The sequence below is a fragment of the Canis lupus genome, chromosome 10, assembly GCF_003254725.2.
Source record: "Canis lupus dingo isolate Sandy chromosome 10, ASM325472v2, whole genome shotgun sequence".
NCBI lineage: Eukaryota > Metazoa > Chordata > Mammalia > Carnivora > Canidae > Canis > Canis lupus.
In genome coordinates this window covers 35,082,408-35,104,016 of record NC_064252.1, presented here as the reverse complement: position 1 = coordinate 35,104,016, position 21,609 = coordinate 35,082,408, and the positions used below count along the sequence as shown (strand labels likewise).

The 21,609-nt window shown below is 36.6% G+C and overlaps 1 protein-coding gene across 17 annotated transcripts in view; it reads right to left on the bottom strand.

Moving 5' to 3' along the window:
* Positions 1-21,609, bottom strand: part of SEPTIN10 (septin 10) — a 57,272-nt gene that overhangs the window by 25,887 nt on the left and 9,776 nt on the right. For all 17 annotated transcript variants that reach the window (XR_003142237.2, XR_007413519.1, XM_025462455.3 and 14 more), the window contains 4 exons: positions 14,104-14,172; positions 7,947-8,067; positions 7,347-7,542; positions 2,148-2,334 (listed from right to left, as the gene is read on the bottom strand). Coding sequence is in view for 15 of the 17 variants with exons in the window: in XM_025462455.3 (XP_025318240.2) it covers positions 2,148-2,334; positions 7,347-7,542; positions 7,947-8,067; positions 14,104-14,172 (573 nt within the window). In the remaining 2 variants the exon portion in view is untranslated. The remainder of the gene's footprint in view (positions 1-2,147; positions 2,335-7,346; positions 7,543-7,946; positions 8,068-14,103; positions 14,173-21,609) is intronic.

Here is a 21,609-nt window from a genome sequence, read left to right as displayed (position 1 = left end):
TTTAGTTGGTTTTAGTGAAAAACTTCAAGCTAACTAGTCATTGTATCATGAAAGTGAGATACCAATTTAATTTTCAGAATGAAAAGGAAAAGAAAAAAAATCAATCTTATTCTTAAATTTCTTGCTCTTCTCCAATTTCACACTGACTTACTGTGTATATTTGGATTTATTATCCTTATAAATATGCTTCACAGGAAATAAAGATTTTTTCTTTACCCATGAAGACTTACCAGCAATTGTGGGTAAACAGCTTTCATGCTAAATTAGTTAAAGTACATAAAAATTTGATGCTAAGTTCTTGGTTTCAGTATTATATACTTAGATTGTCAATAAATTATGCCAAGTTAATAACTTATAATTGATTCCACAGTGAATAGCAAAAGCACACTGTAGTTTAAGTGCCTGACATTAAGCTTTTCATTGCCAAGGTACTCACTTCAAAGACATGCATGTCGAACAAACATACTGCCAACCCTATGGCACAGCTATTATCAAAACTGAATAAGACACAAAGCCACCACCCCCCTTTTAGGAAACCAAGGTGACCTGGATAACTGAGCACTTGAGTGACCCTACTTCTTCCTCCCCATGCCCTAATCCCGCTCTTACGCTTTAAATTTGCCAATAGAGTGTATCTGTGAAACCCTAGATATTTGACCCTCAACCCTAATAAAGGCAGAGCCCAGATTCACACTTGACCTCATCGTGTGGCCCTCCAGCATGTTATGTGCCCTCCAGGACCTGTGAGTAATAGATCTTGTTCTTCAGAGTTCTCTCATTGTATCTGGCTGAGTGCATCCTTGTGTAAGAGTGTAAGAGCCACAAGGGCTGGCCCAGCCATGACACTGGCCCTGGGGAGGATGTCTGTGGGGCTTGCCATGAGTAATATGGTTGGGGGCGTACCTCTGGCATTCCTAGCCAAGAATATCACTGTAATTAGGCTGGGAGGGTACACCACAGGCTGAAAGCTACACACATGTTTATTTGTACATTGGGGGTAGGTAAAGAGATGTTTCACACTGAGGGTAACTTGTCACTGTTTGCATAAGGTAACTTTTATGTGAAGCAGTGGAACATTCTGCTTTTAGAGACAAAAGATAAGCTATCAGTTTAATTAATCCTCACATCGGCCCCTTCATTTTTTATTTTAGAGTTGAGGAAATGGAGGCTCAAGAGGCTATAAAAACTTGCTGAAGAACACAAAGCTATTAAGTGACAGAGCTGATACATAAAACCAGTCTCCACTGACACCAAATTCTATGCTGTTCATAGAGATTATATTATGTTGCTTCTGTCTAGCTAAGACAAACTCACACATGCTTGATTTTATGTTATTTTATGAATTTCCATATAATCAGACTCAACTATGAAAATACTGGATAAATGGTTATAACATCTGATCAGATGAGTAGACTATCACATAATCTTCATCAAGTTTTGGCTAAAGCCAGGGGACTATGCAACTAGTCAAAAGTCAATCAACCTACATACCACAAATTCACTAGCAGCTTTATGCTTTCCATATCGATTTCTACATAGAAAGTAGTACTTGCCAGAATGCCCTTCTTCCTGAATCCTATCTCATAAAATCATTAGCCAGGATAATGAAAGCTGCATTTCTTATACCATCAGAGGTTACGGGAAAACTGTGTGGAGTCTTTTTAGTACAAGATCATAGTCTTCAACCACCTTTTACACAGATTTTTAAATCAAGTAAGTTAATTTGTAGATATTATTTTTCATAGCTCCCTGCATTTATATATAACTCCTTGGTTCAGAAATTTAAAAATAGGCTTTCTTGGTATAGTTCAAATCAAAGCGTAATATACTATAACACATGATGAAACATTAGACCTTCCTCTTTTTCAATGAACTTCTTTTTACTTAACAGCATCATAAAGTAAGATTAGTATCAAATAAATTCTGGCATGCAATTTAATTACTAAAAAACAGGACTAAAATTTTATGTTATTGTATTCTTTTTGCAGCTCATCTTTCAAACTGAGTTTCTCTGGAATAATCGAAGATTGAAACTTATCAAATGTTTTTAAAATGCACAGAATAAAAGTTAAAATCTATTTACATGCTATAAAAATATTGTAAATAAATATTAAAGCATGATAAATTCATTCCTTTTCCAAGCCCACCTTGCTGTCAAGGCTCTTCATTGTTAAGAGATCCAGTGTCTTCAGAGAGTGACCTGTAGGTGAGATGAAATAGAGGCACACGTGGATTCGAGAATCATGGTAGTTAAAGAGAGAGCGCTTGATCTTCAGCTCCTCTTGGAGATAGGCCTCAAACTGAGCATCTATGTAGTCAACTATCGGTTGGTAGCTGAAAAAATAAACATTAAAATATTTAATCGAGCTTACTCATGCTACCTTAATAAGATATTTATGTAATTCTAAAGTGTGAGATCTATATTTTTAAGAATAAATAGCTACTATCTTTGCTAAACAGAGAACTTTAGTAATAAAACAAATTGCACAGAACATGCATGTACAAAGGTAGTATTTCAAAACCATCAGTACAACCTGTGCTTTAAATTGCTTTATAGAAACTGAATGTACATGTACTCATTCTTACATATACTGCACCCCTTACATATACTGCACCCCTTTCTGATAAAAGTTCCCATACTTGCCAGAGTGCTGAATGAGGCCAGGCACTGAACTATAACCAAAGTGGACATGACATGTTATTTAACCAACAAAAGTCATGAGTATTAATAACTGAAAAGATATTTAAGTCAAATTCTATGATTTCTTGTTTCTTAAATCAGATTCATAAGACATAAAGAACAGCAACAAAATAAAGATGAAAGAGGAATTTCATACATCAAATGAAAGTAACTAGTAATGCAGGCATGATTTTATCTTTAATTACAAAGAGAAAACACACACACTCTATGTTCTGAGTCCTTGCTTAGATCACTTCTCTCCCTGGCATGCCTTTTCCCACTAGCTACTTTATTCTGTTCATCCTCCAAGATGCGAATCACGTCACACTCCATGTGTATGGGCATTCACCTTAATTTGTGAATGTCCCACTTCATTCTGATATACTAAATCACTACCTACATAATTCAGTGTTCTACTCTTAATTATTCTCATTAAGTAAATCTGGTTTTCCAAGTGAAAATAATAGCAAACTGTTCCTCTGTCAAATTCCCTGGACACTTTTATAATTATTTTTGTAGCCCAAATGGAGCTGTGCTTTGTGCAGCTAAGGTACTCAGTACATGTGCACAGAACTGAATTCTTCCATAAATCTGCTTGATCCTTCTAGTCCTTAAGGATCCCATCACCTCTTTTACTCTCATTGACTACCATGTCCTTCCCATGCAGATGGTAAACAATGTGAGGACAGAGACAGTATCTTATACTTCTACGTTCTCCACAACACCTAGCATATGCTTTGAACATGATCAGAGAGAGTGTTAGGAACACGTGTATTCACTACCAGGAACACCATCCTTGGGAAATTTGTCTAAATATGATCCAACACAATTCCCTCCCCAAAATAATAAAACAGTTAAAATTAATCTATAAGTACATGTTTTTTTTTTTTATTTTTATTTATTTATGATAGTCACAGAGAGAGAGAGAGAGGCAGAGACACAGGCAGAGGGAGAAGCAGGCTCCATGCACCGGGAGCCCAACGTGGGATTCGATCCCAGGTCTCTGGGATCGCGCGCCCTGGGCCAAAGGCAGGCGCTAAACCACTGCGCCACCCAGGGATCCCTGTAAGTACACGTTTAACATAAAAAGTTCAAAGAGGTATTTATTAATGACTTGAAAGAGATTAGTAACATGACCCATTTTATGACCTAATGGCCATAGACAGTCCTCTACCTGACCATGCTGCATTATGCTTGTCATAAATGAAAATTGAAACATTTTCTGCTAAATAAATAGCGTACCGTTAGGAATTCTTCGACAGTAATTTGCCCTAGATTTCCATTTCCAATACACTGCAACTCAGTCTTCCAATGAAACAAAGGATAATGGCTTAAAATATAAAAATCATTGATCTTAATAGCCTATACCTTCAGGCTAAGAATGAACTAGAAATTAACCTACAATTCCTCCCCACTCCCCAGGTTCTGTAGGAAAGGTTGCCCTGGCACTAAATGAAGCAGGGAAAATAAAAGGAAAGGGAAACAAAATAGTCCTTGAGAACTTAAAGCCACAGGGTCTCCCTCACACATGTACCGCAGCCCAGGCTCACAGTGCTCTTCTTTTTTTTTTTTTTCCACAATGCCTCTTTGATGCTGAGAACCCCAAGACATGAAATGAGTTTAAGGATCCTCAGGGTTTTAATGCCAACAGGGACCTAATATAAACAAATCCAAATCTGTTCAAAGGAAGACAACTTCATCTTGGACCTCAAAGTATCTCTGCAAATAGTATTTCAAAGACCATGAGAACTACAATAAATATATAACCAAGCGTATAAGGGGAAAAAGGCACAATGAATGAGAACCAAAGGGAAAAACAAACATGGGTAAATAATTTATAATCTTATGTGCATAAGGCTGAGAATCAATGAGAAATTAGAGCAAATTAGATCAAAACCCAAAGAAATGTAAATTATAGGTGTAAGAGCAGAAATAAGTAGGAAAACAAACAATATAAAATTGAGAGGACCAATAATAAAGCCAAAATTTGTAAAAGCCAAATAGACCAATAAAGCTTTGTTGAGACCAATCAAAGGGAAAATAAGATAAGCATGAATAACTCAAATCAGAAAAGGAAATGCGGATATCATCATAGAAGATGTAAGCAATCAAAAGATATTAGGAATATATTATCAAATATTTTAAGTAAATATCTTTGAAAATTTGGATGAAATGGACAGATTCTTAGAAGAATGTAATATTACAACTGTCTCTAAATAAAACAACTCTAAATTGGCCTATAATCATTAAAGAAAATTAAATTAGTAATTAAAAATCTCAGAAAACTCCAGACTGAAATGGTTTTATTAGTGAGTCCCACCAATCACTTCAGGGAAAAACAATTGATTTTATACATAATATAAAAAGAATATAAAACTGTACAAGACTAATTTACCAATGAAAACTCAGTTACTATAATTCATCTTGTTAAAGATTAAAGAAGAAAATGTACAATCTTCTCTACAGAATGCAAAAACAAAAATATCTGATAATATTTATTCAAGATTAAAAAAAAACCTCTCACTAGTAATACAATGGAACTTCCTTAGGCCAACTTTAAGAAAAATGCAAATAAGCATTATAAATGGTAAAAATAAAACTCTCCCTTGCATTGAAACATGTCAAAGATAACCCATTAATACCACTGATTATCTAACATACTATAAGTCCTACCCACACATTCAGGTTTTAAAAATGGGAGACAGAAAAGTAAAAACTATCTTCAGCCATGATGAAGTAAACCAAGACTGGATTTACTCTCTCACTCTGAACAACTAGAAACTTGGATAAAATTTAAAAAAAAAAATGCTTTCAGACACTAGACAACAGGCAATATATAAAAGTGTTTGTTGAGAAGGGAAATAAATGAGAAAAGCTTCATGACTCCTCCAGCTTACTGCCGGAGTTTCCAGGAACAGCACATAAGAGCACAGAGCCTAGCAAACTCACTGAGTTGAAACAGAAACAGGAGTTCAGGGAGGCCAAGGCAACTAGAATTTTAGGCAAGAACACTGAATAGAAGGCAGCTGCACCAACAGAAGATCTAGATAGACGGTGGTTCCCTCCAGTCTGTGGTGAAGCACTAATTTTCACATACATGTGAGGAAAGAACCCAAGACTATGGATATTTCCTATATTATAGTCATGATGGTAGTTACAAAACTATGTATTTGTCAAAATTAACTGAATTGTACACTAAACTCTGCATTTCATTTATTCTATGTAAATGATACATCGATAAAACTTATTTTAAAACAAACTGAGAACAGAAATATAAATTCATTACTTGTAGATTATACTATTATACATACATAGAAAATCTACACAAATTTGGAGATGAAATGTTGGAATTAATCAGAGAATTTACAAAAGTCACTATCTACAAAATCAACTATTTTTCTATACACCAAAACAGAAAATGAGGTATTTCTAAAAGATATCATCTACAGGAGCATCAAATATACCAAATACCTAAGAATAAATTTAAGTAAAGCTGTCTAAGACCTCTACATATAAAAGTATAAAGAAATTATAGAGATTTATTTATTTATTTATAAAGATTTTATTTTATTTATTTATTCATGAGAGGCACAGAGAGAGGCAGAGACATAGGCAGAGGAAGAAGCATGCTCCCTGCAGGGAACCTGATGTGGAATTCGATTCTGGAACTCCAGGATCAGGCCTGAGCCAAAGGCAGATGCTCAACCACTGAGCCACCCAGGCATCCTGAAATTGTGAAGATTTAAAGTAACATGTCACAGGCTTTTGACTCTACAACTAACCTGCTTTTTCTAGAAAGTCCACATAAATGTGCTGAAAAGGCAAATATAAGTCACATTAAAGGGAGTCAATTATGCAACTCTTTCCTCTCTAAAGCAAACTTTAGGAAATTAGAAAATTAGCTCTAATAATGAAAATATTTCAAAAAGGAAAAATAAGAAGTTATTGCTTTACCCCAATCTATTTCCCTGTTTCATACTTTAAATTTCATACAGAATCTATAATCATTCTTTATAATACCACAGGAGAAATAATAACATAACATAAAATATAAACAATTTCACTATCAAACCTTTCCTGTAATGCTTAATAATAATGGACCTGGCTGATTTGCTTAGAATTCCACACACACAGAAAAATTCACGCACCATGGATTTGGCCATTATATATTTGCCGTTGTAGGTCTTGTTTGTTTTTTTCCCTCAACAAAGTTAAGTCCTGCCTCAAAATTAGTACATATCACTTATTTTTTTTTAAAGATTTTATTTATTTATTCATGAGAGACAGAGAGAGAGAGAGAGAGAGAGAGAGGCAGGTTCCATGCAGGGAGCCTGACATGGGACTCAATCCCAGGTCTCCAGAATCACACCCTGGGCTGAAGGTGGCGCTAAACCGCTGAGCCACCTGGACTGCCCCAAATCACTTATTATACACCAAATTGGCATATGAGAAAATAATTAAGACAATTTTTGCCAAAATATACATTTCTATAATGTGAAGTTAAATTATGCTAAAAAATTAAGACAACTAGATAGAAAAATGTCGATTTGTTAAGAACAAGACATTGCTGAATTATTAAAAAAGAAAAAGTAAAGTCTGGAAGGAAAGGAAGACAAATGTGTTGAAATAAGAAAAACCTGTTTTATTACAATAAGAAAATGTGTACCTCTCTTCTTTGTTTATTTGGTCACCAAATCCTACTGTATTCACGATGGTCAATTTCAATCGAACATTACTTTCATGGAGTTCATATGTCTGGGCTTTAAGTCTAACATGTGGGCAAAAATGTGAGGACTCGTGGTCTTCAAAATTAGTATTAAACAATGTGTCAATCAGAGTTGATTTTCCAATTCCAGTCTCTCCTGAAAGAAACAAAGGTACATCTTCACAGGTGCAGAGGACAAATGAGAAAAAATAGAACTCCTAGACTGGTTTCAAGGATCCCAAATATTTCAAACATTCCAAAGGCTGAGTTGTCTTTTAAAGACATACAAGTTAAGGCTCATCCACCAAGTCATTAGCAGAACATAAAGTGAGTATAGATACTAAGTTACTCAGAACTCTGAGGAAAGCACTAAAATATTCAAAGAACAAAAACGTTTAAAGCAGTACAACTAAAAAAACCAAAACTGATAGAATTTAAGTAACTGAAAAAAATCTGCAATCATGATCTCAAATTAATAGCATGAGCATCATACTGTTTCCAGGAGTGAAGAGAACACAAGGAATGTAAAGGAATAATTTCAAGGAAGAGTCTGGCACTTACCCACACAGAGAATATTAAAACAGAAGCCTTGCTGAATGGATCTGTTGACCAGCTGATCAGGCAAACTCTCAAAGCCAACATGGCCAGACATAGTTAAAGAACGAATATTTCCCTTTTTTTGCTGAAGGAAAACAAAGACAACATCAATAATTTTAAAAAAATAAAGAAAAACAAAACAAAAAAAACTTTTACTGAAATAGGATACAGCACATCTGAAAGGATAAATACAATTTACCAAAGAAACTAAGGATTTTATGATCATTAGACCTTCACCAAGATACAACTATATTAAGTAAATTTGTGAGGAACCTGTTTCCAGACCCTGAAAACACATACACATTTCTTATTCTCTTCCTACAATGGGAGTCCAGCATTATTTGTAACATTCAAATGTTTTATTTCCAAAAAATAAGAAAATACTCAGGTAAGCTATGGCATATTTACTCACAAAATGGAATGTTTATAAAGTTATTATAGATGTTTATGATAAATATTTAGTAACTTAAGTTTTGCATCAAAATATCACATGAAAAAAGTACAATACAAAATTAAACAGTTTCAGCTCCCGGTAGTGGCAGAGTAACTTATGTCACATTAATGTCCCTACTAATAACAATCTATTCTTCCAAGTCAATGCAGTGCAACCAAAGGCCAACAGACATTAGAAGGAATGATACTCTTAGGAGGAAACCATGTAAGGTGAGATGCACATTTTCTCGGTCTTTCTGAGGGCACACCCCAATCACTGCTGTGCAAAAAAAGACCTCCAGATAGAAGTGGTAGTCTTACTGAGTTGAGAAGTTGGAAGTAAGGGAAGGCAGAAGAGCTGAAAATTGAAGAAGAAAATTCCAGAAACGAGGGAGTCCAAAATCTGCAAATTTTGAGGCACTTGCCTCAAATCTCTGGCTAATCACTGAACTGCACAAATACAGTGGGAACACAAAAGAGCCTAGCAAGGTGGAAATGGAAATTGGAAGGAGCTATGTAGAGTTTTCAAGAATGCCATCCTGGGGGGCTTGAATTTTAGCTCTGTAAATTAAAGGGGCTCAATAAACACTTCAGGCTTTCCACTAAAAACCTATATGGACCACATTTTAGGAGTAAGGGTCACATCCCAGGAAATCAGAAGTGTTCCCTAGTATACAACTGAAATAGACTTGCCCAAATAAAGCATATAACCACGGCTCAACATGAACAACGTAACAAGCTAGTATTTTACTACCTGCTAGAACCAAGGTCAACACTCTTCAGAAGAAATCAGAATCCAGCACTCTGTAATGTACTATCCACAACAACTACTATACAATAAAAAATTACTACAGAAGAAGCAGAAAGATGTGATTCATAGGGAAAAAAGTCAATAGAAAGAGATCCATAAATGAACCAGATATTGAATCAGCTGATAAGAACTTTAAAATAACTATGATAAATATGCTGAAGAAGAAAAATATGCTTTTTTTCTACAGAAAAAGAGATGGGTATAATGGGTGACAAATTACAAGGGAGATATAAAAGCTTTCAACAACAAAAGTCAACAAACGGAATTCCTAGAAGGAAAAATGCAACATCTGAAATAAAAAACATATTAAACAGTATTAACAAGAGATCAAACAATGGAGAAAAGATTTGTTCAATAGTGATTATCTAAGCTAAATATCCTTATCTATCCAAACTAAAAACCTTTTGTAGAAAAAATAAAACTTTAATAAAGTCCCCTCCAAACCCCCCCAAAAAACCTATGGGACAATATCAAATGATCTTACATACTTATAACTGGAATACCATTTAGAAAAGATGGGGAGAGACTGAGGGAGGGAAGAAGGAAACATCTAATATAGTAACCAAAATTTTTCCAATTTTCTAAACATGCACTCAGAGATCCAAAAATTTTAGCAATTACATGGGGATCCCTAGGTGGCTCAGCGGTTTAGCGCCTGACTTTGGCCCAGGGCATGATCCTGGAGACCTGGGATCGAGTCCCGCATCGGGCTCCCTGCATGGAGCCTGCTTCTCCCTCTGCCTGTGTCTCTGCCTCTTTCTCCCTCTATGTCTATCATGAATAAATAAATAAAATCTTAAAAAAAAAATTTAAATAAAAAAAAAAATTTTTAGCAATTACAGACAGGTAAAATCCAGGGCAACCCACAACTAGGCACAGTAGAGCAAAATGTTTCAAAACAAAGTTAAAGAAAAACTTTACCAGCAACCAGATGTGGAAAGACATATTACACAAAAGTAAAACTTATAAAATGACTACAGGTTTCTCATAAACTACAATGCAAAGCATAAGACAAGAGAACAACATCAATAAAATGCCAAAAGAAAAAAATGACAACCTAGAACTCTATATCCAATGAAAATATCATTCACAAATGAAAGTCAAAGGAAGATATTGTCAGACAAAAGATAAATTGGAGAAAATTCACTAAGAGTAGACTTACACTATGGGAAATGCTAAAAGTTCTTAAGAGACAGGAAAATGACAATATATAGAAAGGAAAATGACACCAGATCTACAAAAAGGAATGAAAACTAGGTAGATATGTAGGTAAATATAAGAGAATTTTTTTGTTGGTTTTATTTTCTTGAACATATAATTGCTTAAAGCAACAAAAACAACAATGTATTGCAGAATTTGTGATCATGGAGAAGTAGAATGTATGACAGTGACAGCACAACAAATGGGAGAGGGAATAGAGAGCAAGCAACTGTTGTCAGGTTTCTCTATTATACATAAAGTATTATAATATTGTTTGAAGATATGTGTGGTAAATTAAAGCCTATGCCAATTACTATTTTTAAAAAACAAAAGAGCAAAGAGGTATAGATGAAGTCAATAAAGATGAAATGCAATAATAAAAATATTGACCATAAAGCACAGAAAAAGAAAAATGAAAGAATAAGTGGGACAAAGAGAAAATAGCAGCATATTGGCAAACTTAAACCTAGCCAAATCTATAATTACATTAAATGTAAGTAGTCTAAACCAGTGATGGTGGAAGTATTTGGTATCTGAGCAGTACAACAGGAAAGAGCTGATTTTTAAAATTTTATTTTACTGATTTAAATTTAAACAGCCACATGCAGCTAGTGGCTACCATACTAGAGAGTGAAAGTCTAAATGTTTCAGTTAAAAAAAGGAAATTGTCAGACTGGATAAAAAAGCAAACTCAATTCTATGCTGTTAATATAGTAACTGATAAGCTGGTTCTAAAATCTATACGGAAATGCAGATGATTAAGAATAGCTACAACAATTATGCAAAAGAATTGTGGTCTTGTAACAATCTAGTTACTTATTTGTCTACTTCATCAAAATTTAAAAAGTGATCATCAAGGAATATGTAAGTTAGAGATTGAAAGAAAATATATATTTGACACATACATGACAAAGCACTTATATTCAGAATACATACAGAATTCAAATGGTTTAATGACAATCCATTTTTTTAAGTGGGTAAAGATTCAAACAGAACTTCAGAAAGAAGATAACAAAATACCCAATAAGCAAATGAGAGAGTGCTCAACATTACTGGTTATCAGGGAAATGTGAATTAAAACTAGAGTAAAATATCACTGAACACCCACTAAAATAGCTAAAATTTTAAGAAGCTGATAATGTCAAGTATTACAGATTATGAAGTGGAACTCTGATAAATTTGCTGGTGTGAAAGCAAAATGGCACAGTCACTTTGGGTAACAGGTGGGTAGTTTCTCATAAAGTAAAATACACATTACTATACAACCAAAAAACTATACCTGAAGGTACTCAAGATAAATAAAAACACATATGAATGTTCATGGTAGCTTTTTTTTTTTTTTAAGATTTGTTTATTTATTTATTTATGATAGACATAGAGAGAGAGAGAGGCAGAGACACAGGAGGAGGGAGAAGCAGGCTCCATGCCGGAAGCCTGACGTGGGACTCAATCCCGGGACTCCAGGATCACGCCCTGGACCAAAGGCAGGCGGCAAACCGCTGAGCCACCCAGGGATCCCCTGTTCATGGTAGCTTTAATCCAAACAGCCAAAAACTAGAAACAACCCAAATATCCAACAGTTGGTGAATGGAGAAATAAAATGTAGTATATCCATACAATGGAATACTAAACTACTGATATATGCCACGATATGGTTAAGTCTCAAAAAGTCTCAAAAATTAAGTGATTTACTTACCTTGATTTGACAAAGAAAATAAAAGTATATTTTTCATATGTTCTCATATACATGAATATGGATAAAAATCTTTCAAGGATAGTGACAGACTATGCACAGTGGTTATTACTAGGGAATGGTCTTGGAGGTGGAGGTGAGAAAGATTCACTTTTTATTTATATGATGGGTAGAATTCTAATACAGTCCCTGGTGTACCCACACCTTCTGTTTTTTTTCAAACATTAAGTACTGCTATGAAGGGATTTTGCAGATGTAATTAAGGTTCCAGATCAGTTAACCTAAGAAAGGGAGATTATCCTCGGTGGGCATGAGCCCTTAAAAAGGACTGGGAACTTCCAGGTGAAAGAGATGTGAAGCCTGAAGGGGATCTGACATGGGCTTCTCCCCTGTTGTACGGACAACAGAGAGTTATATGGCAAGGATATAAGAATGCTCTTTAGGAGCTGATAGCAACCAGACAGCAAGAAACTGAATCCTGCCAACAGCCTGAAAGAGTTTGGAAGGGGAGCTTCAAATAAGAACCCAGCTAGCCAACATCCTGAGTGAGCCCTGAGCAGAGAAGCCAGCTATGCTGGCGTGGCTTTCTAACCTACAGCACTATGAGCTAATAAAGAGGTGTTATTTTAAGAAGCTAAATTCATGGCAATTTGTTATGGGGCAACAGAAAACGAGTACATTATATTCTCTTTTCTACTCTGTGAATCCCTTTTAGTCTTCTGTTTATTATTAAGAAAGTGAAGAAAAACTATGCTTCCCAGTCATGAAGGTATTCAAGAAGATTAGAGTAATACATGTCAGAGTTTTTACCTGATAAGCACATGCTTATCAGCTAAAAGCTGAACTAAACAGCATACAGAATCCCTTCTAGTTCTAAAGCTGTAAGATTTCAATATCATGGAAATAAAAAAGGCTTTTTTAAAAATGTGGTGGTGGTCACCATAATTTAATGAAGAAGAGGGGCTAGAGAAAATGAGGACTAAACGATGACCGTTCAGTGGATTACTAGTGACTGTGACAGCAGTTTCAGCAAAGCAATGTGTTAGAAGGCAGATAAAGAGTCATACCAAAGGTCTGCAAGGTGATAAAATAAAGATAGGGTAGGCTATTATTACCAATGAGAGAAAAAAGATAAAAAGGATGGTAGTTTGGTGGTCAAACTACAATTTATCAAAACACTGGGGCCCTTAGCATGTGTGAAGGAAGAGGGAAAAACAAGAGGCCTAATGGGCATAGAACTAAAGAAAATTATTTCATCTTACCAAATTACCCATGCTTATATTTGCAATTTTCTATTTAAAGAATCATCAACTCATCTTTTTCATCAAGTTAAATTCACTCCCCTTTAAAATGTAAGTTTTAACATGAGTTACCAAAACCTCCCTCCTATGCAGCCACACTTAGAAGAACCTTTAAGGGCTGATCTCACGCTCAGGAAAGCATCTGACAGCGCCATTCAGGGACTTCCTACACTCTGTCATTAAAGGAATTCTCTCCATCCACCAAGTTCTGCAAGCATGCCCAGCAAAAGCAGTGCTAGTCTTCCTACTCAATGCTGTGGGAGCAGTTAAAGTATTAATTTGCTTTATGTCCCATAGGAAAGAGACACCGTAAACACTTAATGATTATTCAATCCATTATTGATTTGTAATTTCAATCAACATCAAAGTTAATTTACATTCAAGATACAAACAGAAGTCTGTCGGGTCTCTGAATAGTTATTTTAAAATCCTAGAGGGGGGATCCCTGGGTGGCGCAGCGGTTTGGCGCCTGCCTTTGGCCCAGGGCGCGATCCTGGAGACCCAGGATCGAATCCCACGTCGGGCTCCTGGTGCATGGAGCCTGCTTCTCCCTCTGCTTGTGTCTCTGCCTCTCTCTCTCTCTCTCTCTCTCTCTGTGACTATCATAAATAAATAAAAATTAAAAAAAAAAAATCCTAGAGGGGTGTAGAGTACATTACAGATCTATTTAAAAGATATACTCACTTTCTGTTCATCATCAGATACTTGTGAGGACAGACAAGTTGTTTTTGTTGGCATGTGAGACTGAAAGAGCTGGAAAATAAAATTAAAAGATATTACTCCAAAAAACCCTATATCTAAATAATATGTCTATATTAAAAGGAATTCCAGTATTATCATTAACACCAAGTTTTGACTTGCAATCTATACAACTTACTCATGCTTAACACCATGGTTTTCTTGATGGATAAATATATGCAAAAGTAAATATAATATTCAACATATAACATATATCAATATACTTACCCACATATGCAAAAATACTGTAAAAGAGTAAACTCTCTTTTACATCCAAGAAGACAAAGAACATTACTTTTATTTAAAAGACTAAATTTACAGTGGAACCAGAAAAGACCCTGAATAGCCAAGGGAATGTTCGCAATAGTGAGGAATGAAGGAAGACAAGAACAAGAGAAGTGGTAATTTCAAAGCAATCCTGCCTCAAAAACTGATACTTTTGAGTGTAACACAAATACTAAGGAAATGTGGCATTTTTTAAAAAAGTAGTATTAGTATGGATGTAGTAAGAAAAATGTAAACAGTGCCAGTAAGAAAATAATGCAAAATAAGTTCCTTTCCTACCCTTGATTTACTAGTACCTCAGCAGACCTACATATCCTTCCAGAGTCAGATCATGCATGTATGAGTACCTGTGAGTGTGCAGGTGTCTGAATTTATACAAGTGGTAGTCGCCTCTTTCTCTGCATTGTGGTTTCTCCCCTTAATCTCTCATGGAGACTGCTTCACTATTACACAGATCTACTTCATTCCTTTGGTAGTACAGTATTCTGTTTTATATACAACAATATATGTGGATCTCTATTTTTATTTAAGCAGTCCCTAGTCTTTAATTATAATAAACTATGCTGCAATGAACAGCTTCGATCACATGTACGATGAAAGGGAGAACTTTACTACTGCATCAAAAGAAGAGTGTTTTGGCACCCTAAAGTGCCCCCAACCATACACACACATGGATTGCGATGCAGTGTCACAGATACACAGGTATGTATCATGCCTGAATTTACAGAATGCTGACAACAACCTCTCTCTGTACGTTCTGGGTAATATAATCTTTTGAAGCTGGCCTTGTGACTTAATTGCTATATATATATATATATATAGAGAGAGAGAGAGAGAGAGAGAGAGAGAGCTAACTGAACACATTGTTCCTTTTTTTTAAAAAAAAGATTTATGTATTTATTCATGAGAAACAGAGAGAGAGAGAGGCACAGACACGGGCAGAGGGAGAAGCAGGCTCCATGCAAGGAGCCCGATGTGGGACTTGATCTCGGGTCTCCAAGATCACACCCTGGGCTGCAGGCGGCGCTAAACCGCTGCACCACCGGGGCTACCCTGAACACCTTGTTCCAACATGAAATGACTCGTCAGTTGGAAGATGTCCTTAGGATTAACACTTAGGTACAGGCTGTATTTTCACAATTTAAAAAAGTGAAAAATACATAATGACACAATGTACATCAAATAGACTTAAGGTTTTGTTTTTTAACTATATGTGCTTCATCTTCCTCCCCTCAGGCAGCTCCCTTGCCCCTAGTCATTGTGCAGCATGCATGCAGTAGCTCAGGTCCCTCTCCTATGCCAGAACATCAATTGGAGGAGGACAATCATCCTCTGGTTTCACTCATATGGGTAATATAAGAAATAATGAAAGGGATTATAAGGGAAAGGAGAGAAAATGAGTGGGAAAAAATCAGAGAGGGTGACAAAACATGAGAGACTCCTAACTCTGGGAAAAGAACAAGGGGTAGTGGAAGGGGAGGTGGGTGGGAGGATGGGGTGACTGACTGGGTGATGGGCACTGAGGAGGACACTTGATGGGATGAGGACTGGGTGTTATACTATATGTTGGCAAATCGAACTTCAATAAAAAAATAAATAAATAAACCCACAAACAATAAGTCTCACCAACTAGCAGAAGTAGCTGGAAAAAAAATAAAAAAAGAAAAACAACAAAAACCAAAAAAAAAGAAAAGTGATAGCAGAGGGAAAAGAGCAGTGGTACTTACGGAGATGAAGAAAAAGAGATCATTAAAAGCCAGAACAGTTTTCAGAGAAGACAATGATATTGCAATGAGTCAGGAAAGTGGCATATATAGCAAGAGAGAAGGTGGCATTTAGGGTAGAAAAAGAAAAATCCCTGAGCCACAAGAGGGAGGTAGAATTTAGTATTTGGAAAAAGTAAATAGTGAATATGAGTTTGGTGGGGGGAGGGGGAGTTCATTGCTCTCCTGCTGCAGTAATGAATGAGGTTATGAATGAGGTAGAGAAACACATTAGGGAAAACAGATGAGTAGCTCACTGAGGAATTCTGAAGTGTCCATCTCAAGAATCTGACCTGTTGGTAAAGGCAAGTAAGTGCCACAGAAAATAACTGGGGGCCCTGTTCACAGCCTTGCCTTAGATAAACTAAGTAAGAGAGTAGAACATCTCATGCTCAGTGCTACTTTCTGATGTCAAAAAATTATGGTGAGAAAGTAGCTCCATGGTTTTTATATATAATGACTAGCATATTTTTGTTAAATACTTGCTCAGTAAGCAGTGTGGTTGATAAGTAAAATTTGCTTAAAAAACAGGATAGGTTTTATACTAGTTCATCATTAAATTTTGACTAATAAAACCTAGGTTGTATTTCTGTCATTTATGTAAGTTCATTTCAAAGATCTGCTTGCAATTGTTCATTTCATATGTTTTTGAATACCTGCCAAAAAAAAAGCTACTTAATATCTCTGTGGATAAATGTTTTGATCAGGAAGTATGAATGAGTCACATAAAAGTATTAAAAATAGGTTTTTTTGTTTTTGTTTTTTTTAATTTATGATAGTTACACAGAGAGAGAGAAAGAGAGAGAGAGGCAGAGACATAGGCAGAGGGAGAAGCAGGCCCCACGCACCGGGAGCCCGACATGGGATTCGATCCTGGGTCTCCAGGATCGCGCCCTGGGCCAAAGGCAGGCGCTAAACCGCTGCGCCACCCAGGGATCCCTAAAAATAGTTTTTAATTTTTGCACTGCTACTACCTGACTAGTTGAATTTCCAAACAAGTTTTAGAATAAAGTTTTTAACAAATTAACAAGACATTTTTGAAGGCAAAATAACAAGGGGACAATAGCTGAGCAAGTCCCTCTAGTGGCAAGCCCTAAATTAAAAAAAGACAAATTGGGGATCCCTGGGTGGCGCAGCAGTTTGGCCCCTGCCTTTGGCCCAGGGCGCGATCCTGGAGACCCAGGATCGAGTCCCATGTCGGGCTCCCGGTGCATGGAGCCTGCTTGTCCCTCTGCCTGTGTCTCTGCCTCTCTCTCTCTGTGTGACTATCATAGATAGATAGATAGATAGATAGATAGATAGATAGATAGATAGATAGATAGATAAATAAGACAAATTGGAAGTGGAATTCCAGTCTGCAGTATCAGTGATCGCTTACTATGTGCAAATCACTGTGCTGGGTAATGAGGTCTCAGGGGGCGTAAGACAGAGCCCTTTATCTTAAGAACTTATATCAGGGATCCCTGGGTGGCGCAGCGGTTTGGCGCCTGCCTTTGGCCCAGGGCGCGATCCTGGAGACCCCGGATCGAATCCCACGTCGGGCTCCCGGTGCATGGAGCCTGCTTCTCCCTCTGCCTGTGTCTCTGCCTCTCTCTCTCTCTCTCTCTCTATGTGACTATCATAAATAAATAAAATAAAAAAAAAATTTAAAAAAAAAGATTAAAAAAAAAAAGAAGAAGAACTTATATCAGAGAAATACAAACTCATTGACCACTCTCATTCCAAGGAAAACTAACAAAATCGCCACCTACACTAGATTATGTAGTTTGCTTTTTCTACGGTTTTCATTTTAAATACATATACACATCACACACAATCACATATATATTTAAATCTATACACAAACTATCTAGAAGGAAAAGTAAACAGTACCTTTAACTCCTGACAAACTCTAACACATATTATTTAACTTGTAATTTATAATGAATCATAGAATAAAAAAGTGTCAGAACATTTTGGAGTAGCTGGAGGAAGACTGGGCACTCTTACCTTCTTCAAAATTTCAGTTTGGGAGTATGTGCAATACAACAGGGGGAGCACACAGTTTGTTCTGGGATCCTATGGTAGACATATAGTAGATGACCTTTTCCCTATCAGCCAATTATGGGGAAACATTTGGTGATTCTTTCACAATAGGACCTCAGATAACAAGTTTCCTTACTTGTAAACATTCTTGAAACTGCCCCTCTCTGTAGCTATAACAATGAGCCTTAGAGAAACAGAAAAGTGACTTAGCTTTAGCATAGCTTCATTTTAACTTTTCTGTCCCACAATTTTTTTCTTTATAAAATTAACCCAAGAAATAGAACCAAAATTTTCTAATTGTTCCCTGGTGTTTCCTGGGGTTCTTTAGGGGGAAAAAAAAAAAAAGAATGAAAAGCAGAGGGTAGTCAAAATAATTACCTGGGCCTATTTCATGGGTTTCAAGAAGACAGAGTTCTTTGGTTTAAAATAGTACTTTGAAAGATTCCACAAATTCGTTATTTAAAATCATTTTATTTAAAAAAATAATAATAAAATAAAATCATTTTATTAAATCTTCAGGTTAAGGAAACTTTAAAATAAACTTAAGAGTGCTGATCTAGGGATCCCTGGGTGGCGCAGCGGTTTAGCGCCTGCCTTTGGCCCAGGGCGCAATCCTGGAGATCCTGGATCGAATCCCACGTCGGGTTCCCGGTGCATGGAGCTTGCTTCTCCCTCTGCCTGTGTCTCTGCCTCTCTCTCTCTGTGACTATCATAAATAAATAAAAATTTAAAAATTAAAAAAAAAAAGAGTGCTGATCTAGGGACGCCTGGGTGGCTCAGCAGTTGAGCGTCTGCCTTTGGCTCAAGGTGTGATCCTGGGGTCCTGGGATGGAGTCCCACATCGGGCTTCCTGTGGGGAGCCTGCTTCTCCCTCTGCCTGTGTCTCTGCCTCTTTGTGTGTCTCTCATGAATAAATAAATAAAATCTTAAAAAAACAAAACAAAACTGCTGATCTATAATTTTCCTACAAACAGGTAATAACATTACCTAATTCTAGAAGTGGATGCTTAATTAGAACCCAGGGAAAAAAGAAAGAATTCAACTGAAACCAGTAAGACTGTGCGTGTCTTGCCTGGATCTCCCCCAGTGAAGTCTCTGTTTAGTTCAGCCTGGGGTAGTCCAAGTCTCATCAAAATATCCCCTCAATGTCACCATCATCTCTAATAAATAAAAAAGAGGATAACTACAAAGTCTAATATTCAGCCTCAAAAGATCAAGACATGGAAATTCTTGATAGTGGTTCATGTAATAAAGAGTTTGGGGTATCAAGCTTAACAAAAGCTTACTGTAACGGAAGCAGGCTTCTGTTAAATGCAATCTTATTTTGAAATTATTTTCCTCCCTTTAATTAGAAATGGGAGGATTTTATGTTTATTATAGGATAAAATACCATTTCTAATTGTGTCATTTTTTTAATAACACTGCAAACAAACATCCCTTTTGTGGTATGCTACTTGGATCTCCCTTCTAGCAAGAACTTGCCCTTTGGTTACAAAGAATGCAGTTGACAGCCTTCAGCTGCAGAGCCTTCACCATCTGTACAGTATTCCACCCAAGACCACTCCTCCCTGGCAGCCCCTAGTGCAGGACTGAGCAGTGAGGGCGTCAGGGCCTCGCCCCTTCTGTGCTATGTAGGCAGCCCTAACAGGCAGTCAGAGAGCTCTCTATTGGGTTGGCCCAGGCTCTACCAGACCCGCATGGCCTCTGAGGCTCTTTCCACCAGGTTCCAGCTTCCCAGCTACTTTCCTTTCATAATTGTCTCCAACTGCATCAGAGCCTGAAGGCTTTTCCTTTCCAGTCCTGCTTCCCCCCCTCTCTTTCACAGGCATTACCTCTACTCCCTACCTATACTACCCCTAATCTACCTCTAACACTCTTAACTTCACCATCTGCTTCCTGGAGGATCCAAAGGGACATACCTGTATAAGCATTAGTCATCTCATACATTTAATAATTTCCTCATGATAAATTCCTAAAATATAGAGTCACTGGTCAAAGGTATGAACATATTGCCAAACTGCCCCTTTAAAAGGCTATATCTATATGTTGGCAAATTGAACACCAATAAAAAATAAATTTACAAAGAAAATAAATAAAATAAAAGGCTATACCTGCTTACATTTCCAAAATCAGTCTGTTCAAAAAACAAAACAAAACAAAACAAAACAAAACAAAAAAAAACAAAATGTGTATGTTCATTTCATTATATAGTCATCAATACAGGGTATTAACACTTTTTAAGTGTCAATTTGATACGCAAACACTGGCATCTTAATTTGATGTCCAGTATTTTAAACATTTTTTTCAGCATATTTTCATAAACCCATCAGTTCATGTTTTCCCCCCAACTGCCCATCAGGGTATCCTGTTTTGGCTTCTCTTAACAAAAGCTGTTGGATATAACTCTGTGCTTGTCATGGGTATTACAAATATCTTTTCCTGATTTGTCATTGGCCTTTTCAATTTTCAAATAGTCCAATCTATCAATCCTTTCCTTTCGGGTTTCTTTCATAAATGTAAAGCTTAAATTTTTTTTTCACACCCTGAAGTTTAAAAAAATGGATCTAAATTTTTTCCAAGTTCTTTTAGGATTTTATGTCTTACATATAAGTTTCTAAGCCTTCTAAAAATTACTTTCTAACACTGTGTGAGTCAAAGCAATTGGGCTTTTCCCCAACATCCTTTTAGCCTACTGCTCCATCAAGGGACAGCAAAGTATATTCAAACATCTATAGTCTGTTTTAGAGAAATGCATCCCCAAGGGAAAAATTAGAATGCATGAATGGGCTAGAGAGACCAATCTGACACAGCGAGGAGAAATTCCTGAAGGACTAAGAGTGAGTGGCTTGCTCCCCCTGGGGGTGGGGTGGGGTGCGGGATGTCAAACAGTTACACAGTCATCAACTGGGCAGCCAATTCATGCGCTGAGTGGGAAGCAAAAATAATGATCTTCTAAGGTCTCTTTCAATTTAATTTTATGACTGTGTACCTATGAGCAGGCAATGAGGAAAAAGTATGTGATGTGTTGGAGAATGAAGAATGAGTCATGGAAACTGAACGCTCAGACAAAGGGAAGTAAGGAAAGGCACAACAAAACTGCTAGTTGATGTGAAAAGGCTTCTTGGAACAAAATTTCAAGGCTTAATTTAATGAAAAGTAGACAGCTCAAATTTCTGGGAGAGGGGGTATGTTCCATGCAGACTAGGTGATAAAAAAGCCAATCATATTTCAAAAATCATTTATTTAACCCAAGAAAAGCAAATAGAAAAGGAGCTGAAGGAGGAAGGCAGAAGAAACTCATTAAAACAACTTAAAATTGGGATCCCTGGGTGGCGCAGTGGTTTAGCGCCTGCCTTTGGCCCAGGGCGCTGATCCTGGA